General features: G+C 46.5%; 1 protein-coding gene across 2 annotated transcripts in view; it reads left to right on the top strand.

The window, feature by feature from the left end:
* LOC134071073 (anosmin-1-like) overlaps nucleotides 1-4,166 on the top strand; it is a 25,113-nt gene extending 20,947 nt beyond the window's left edge. For both annotated transcript variants that reach the window (XM_062527649.1, XM_062527650.1), the window contains exons 11-14: nucleotides 74-245; nucleotides 456-679; nucleotides 1,632-1,776; nucleotides 2,955-4,166. In XM_062527649.1, coding sequence (XP_062383633.1) covers nucleotides 74-245; nucleotides 456-679; nucleotides 1,632-1,776; nucleotides 2,955-3,004 — 591 coding nt within the window. In that variant the 3' untranslated portion in view covers nucleotides 3,005-4,166. The remainder of the gene's footprint in view (nucleotides 1-73; nucleotides 246-455; nucleotides 680-1,631; nucleotides 1,777-2,954) is intronic.
* Nucleotides 4,167-4,755: the final 589 nt, after the last annotated feature.

Here is a 4,755-nt window from a genome sequence, read left to right on the forward strand (position 1 = left end):
GTTCCGTGTGCTTGTAAGGTACAGTACAGTACGCTCTAAAAAACGAGTGTTTCTTCATGTTTCCTTCTTGCAGGAGAACTTTGCCAGTCTGCCCAACCTGCTGTTCTCGTGCAAGTACTCAGTGACCATCCAACCGGTGGGCAACAAGGGCCGCGCCCAGGCCGAGAGCACCAGCTTCTACACCCCGTCCTGTGCCACTCTCCGAGCCAAGAGCTCCAAACATATCTCCTGTCCTGGAGACATAGGTAAGGCAGCTCAACTCAGCCTGAGGCACTTTTAATGAACTTTGAATCTTCTCAGTTAAATCAGCTGAGAGCATACTTGCCCGAAGGCTGTCGGACAGAATCAATTAAACTGCGGCTCTTTAAATACTTATGTGTGACTTTTTAAAATACATTTAGTGTGTGTTATTGATCTCATTCCTTCACTGTTTCTGTTTTTTTCCGTTATTCCAGTGGGCCTGTCTCTCCCTAAGACGGCCGCCCGGGCCGAGAACCTGACGGCGTCCTTCTCCGTCCACCAGGGGAACGTGACGGCGCTCTTCTCCTGGAGCGTGGCCCCGACCCGCCCGCCTCCGCCGGTCACCGGCTTCCAGGTCACGTGGACGGAGATGATGGGCGAGGGCCGCAAGAACGGCCTGCCCAACAGCCTGGTGTCCCAGTCGCAGATCCTGCCCCCAGTAAGTCTCTCGCAGTGGCACTCTTAAAATGAATGTGTTGAAAACAACACATCTCTGTGTCCAAATAGGGACAACACAGTCAGCGTTATTGCCAACACATTGCTTTACTTATTTGTTACACAGTATGTATTGAAAATAACACATCTCTGTGTCCAGATAGGGACAACAGTTTGTGTTATTTCCAACACATTGCTTTTGTTATTTGTTACACAGTATGTATTGAAAATAACACAGCTTGTGTTGTTTTTTTTTTAACACATCTCTGTGTCCAGATAGGGACAACACAGTTTGTGTTATTTCCAACACATTTGTTGTAAGAGTGTGCTAGCTGTGCTAGTCTGGGTGTTATATCCTATAACTGTAACCTGACGTAGCCATAGTCAGAATCTCAGTCTGGAATCGGTGCATTGGGATGTGATTATGGGGATGTTTCCACTGATACAGGGGGAAATTGCCTTTGCACACATACACATAGTCACACATAGACCTAACCAATCCAGGGGTGCGTTTCTCAAAGCCATCGTTAACCTGTTAACAACTTTGGTTGGTTGGCAATGGGAAATTGCATTGCAACCAACAAAGTTAGTTACTTAGTTGGCAAACTTAGTTAACATTATGGTTTTGGGAAATGCTCCCCAGAGCAATGAAATAACCTACTGTGAATCATGTACTTCTTTATAGTCTATGGTCCTGTAGTGAGAACGGCAGACACCTCTTTCTTCTAGACAAATGTTCTCTCTCTCTCTCTCCCTCCCTCTCTGAAAGAGCTAACTGAGTACTGAAACATGTTCTCTCTGCCTCTCTCCTCGTCTTCTCTACTGTTTCATGTGTTTTCATAAGGTGACAATGTAGTGTATTAATAAACAAGCATTAAACCTCTCTCCTTCTCTCCCTCCCTCTCTCTCTCTCTCTCTCCCTCCCTCTCCCTCCCTCTTTCTCTGTCTCTCTGCAGGACCACAGGCTGCTGCTGGTGTCGGGGCTGCAGCCCGCGTCTCTCTACCGGCTGGAGGTGCAGGTGCTGACGGCCGTCGGGGAGGGACCGGCCACGCTCAGGACCTTCCAGACGCCCAACACGCCCAGAAGAGTGCAGCCTTACCGTACGCAATAGCTACCGTAGCAACCCCACCATTATTGTCCTCACCTTCATTGTGATCAATATTAGATAGATAGAAAGATATTTACTTTATTCTTTTTTTTTATACTATATTCTTAGTATATTTTTTGGGGGCTTTTTTTTGTTGCCTTTTTTTATTTTGTATAGGACAGTGAAGGGTGAGACAGGAAGTAAGTGGGAGAAAGAGATGGGGTGGGACTGGGAAATGACCGCAGGTCGGATTCGAACCTGGGTCCCCGTGGGCACTCGGACCCGAATGAAGTATGAACGCTGTAGCCTGCTGCGCCACAGCGCTCCCCCGAAGATATTTACTTTATTGATCCCCAAGGGGAAATTCAATATTATCACCAGAGGCGGACATCCCGGGTCCATAAAGTAAAAGTCCTGCCTTATATTATTTCTATCTGTGCACTTAACGCAGGTGATATCACTAACTATCTGATCTACCTGGCTGCTAATTAGGATGAGCTGGTTTGCTAAATGGTTGGATCAAATACTTAGCAGGACTTTTAGTTTCTGAACCCAGGACGTCCGCCTCTGATTATCACTAAAACAATCATTATGATAAACAGCAGCATTAGCAATAATTTTGTCCCTTTATGGGAGGCATGGGGTGGCTCTCAAACGCTCTCCTCGATCCTCGATGCTCGGTCCTCGAGGGGCGTTCCCACTGATCTACAACTAACACTGGATAGACTATCCCATTGTTGCCGCCCCATTGTTCTTTATCTAGATCAGTGAGGACAAGGATCGAGGAAAGAAGGGAGGGTGTATAAAAGACCAAATGAGAGGGAGCCATGGTGTCATAGACCAGTTCCTCTCGTGCTCATTGGAGTCTCTTGTCTCTGTGCTCAGGTCTGCATCTGAAGAAGCACCATTCCAAGGCGGTGTTATGTTATTTTACGATCTGTCTTTGTGTTTTTCTTGACTGTTTTATCGTTGATTTTGTAAGGTGCCCTTGAATGTCAAGAAAGGCGCCCATAGATAAAATGCATTATTATTATGATTATAAACACACTCATACTGTAAATGTGTGTCCAGTTACTCTAGTGTGTCCCTTTATAGGAGGCATGGTGTCATAGACCTGTGTCCAGTCACTCTGGTGCTGCGTGTCCAGTCACTCTGGTGCTCATTGGAGTCTCTTGTCTCCTGTGTGGTCAGGTCTGCGGCTGAAGAAGCACCATGCCAAGGCGGTGGTGGAGCGCCACTGAGCCCCGACGCAGCCGGACAGCCCTCCTGGCCAGAGGAAGCGGATCTCTGGCCACCCGACGGGACAGCAGGAGAGAGTGACCACCAAGAACCTCAACGACAGCAGAGTGGACGGAGGGACGGAGGGATGGAGGGATGGACGGAGGAGTGTGAAGCTGGGAGGCGGAGGAGTGGTGCATCGTTCTGGTCGACAGGATCTCTTCACCCCATCCATCTCACGTCACCCACGTCACCCACCCACCCACAACACTCTGCCCCTCTTTAACTCGGCAAAACCTCCAGTGCTCTCCAAGATAACTGGACCTTTGGACATGATTGGTGTAAAACAAGAGTTTTTGGAAAATTTGAATCTAATGTGTGACATGCTTGCAATGGAATACTAACCCCGCCCCCCCCTACTTCCCAACACATTTAACACATGTGCGTGTGTGTGTTTGTGTGCGTGTGTGTGTGTGTGTGTGTGTGTGTGTGTGCTCCTCACCCTTTCTATCACCACCACCCACCATAGAGTTAGTGTGGAAACTGACCAGCACTTAGCTGACTCTTGTCACTTGACCAGACGCTGTGCAGAGGACATCTTGAAGACCAGACGTTGCATGCAACAGAGTGCTCGTCAGGGCGTAGTGAAAATAAAGCGGTTGACTTGATGTAGTTGTCCAATGGTTGTGCATGATTTTAACATCCCCCACCCCCAACCCTCCCAGTGATCTGTTGGCATGGCAACTTACCCTGCGTGGCCCCTCCCACTTTTGAAATCACTTATCGAAATGAAAAAAAAAGTTTTATATGTGCTTAATTTACTGTAGAAAATATCTGTTGCTATGCATTTATGTAATAATTCCTGTATATACTTCATGTCTATATTTATTTATGTATGCAGTATCATATTTGCTGTGGGTTTGTGACTGTTTTTAGATGTGTCTGCATAATATCTGTGTGAATGTATGTGCCTGTGTGAACATCCCTATGTGTGTGTGTGTGTGTGTGTGTGTGTGTGTGCTTGTGAAAGAGAGAGAAAGAGAGAGAATGTTTGCTTCCCCTTAACACCCCCGGTGGAGTATTTGTGTTTTTGTATAAAGACAGTAGTGTTGTACAATCCCTGGAATCTTGTGTTCTGTACTATATTTTCTACCATTAAAGTAATCCTGGTTCCCATGCTCCCTATATCATGTGTCTGCTAAGTGTGTCATGTAGCGTTACAGGTCTTCAGAGCGTATCGCCGCAATCACGTCTGAGTGTGACACATTTCTGGGAGGAGGATTATGATCGCTGGCCAGGTGCCAACTCCCTTTCTTGTCAGAAAAAATAAAAACTAATTGGAATTTATTTTGACAGCCTTAATCCCCATGTGACACATGAGAAAAGTGTGCTGATGTGTGTGTGTGTGTGTGTGTGTTTTGGGATGCAGTGGTAAATGGGTCTGCTGTTTCTGTTTATACTTTTGTGGGGGATGTGTTAGTGTGTACACGCCTATAGTGTCAGTTCTTTTGTCTGATTCATATAGTTTATGATATCATATGAACAGCAGATGCATCTTCCTCTGTTCTGTTCTCTTCTCTCTCTCTCTCTGCCTCTGTCTCTACAGTATGTGTGTTTGTGTGTGTTTACTTTGCAGTCCATTTCCTCAGAAAGAAACACTGTATGAAACTGTACGTGATGAAGAACGCACATGGTCTGTGTGTGTGTGTGTGTGTGTGTGTGTGTGTCTGTCTGTGAATGCATACATGGAGGGGGAGATTTGTCCACCAGAAGA

Source organism: Sardina pilchardus, chromosome 23 (genome assembly GCF_963854185.1).
Source record: "Sardina pilchardus chromosome 23, fSarPil1.1, whole genome shotgun sequence".
Taxonomy (NCBI): Eukaryota; Metazoa; Chordata; class Actinopteri; order Clupeiformes; family Clupeidae; genus Sardina; species Sardina pilchardus.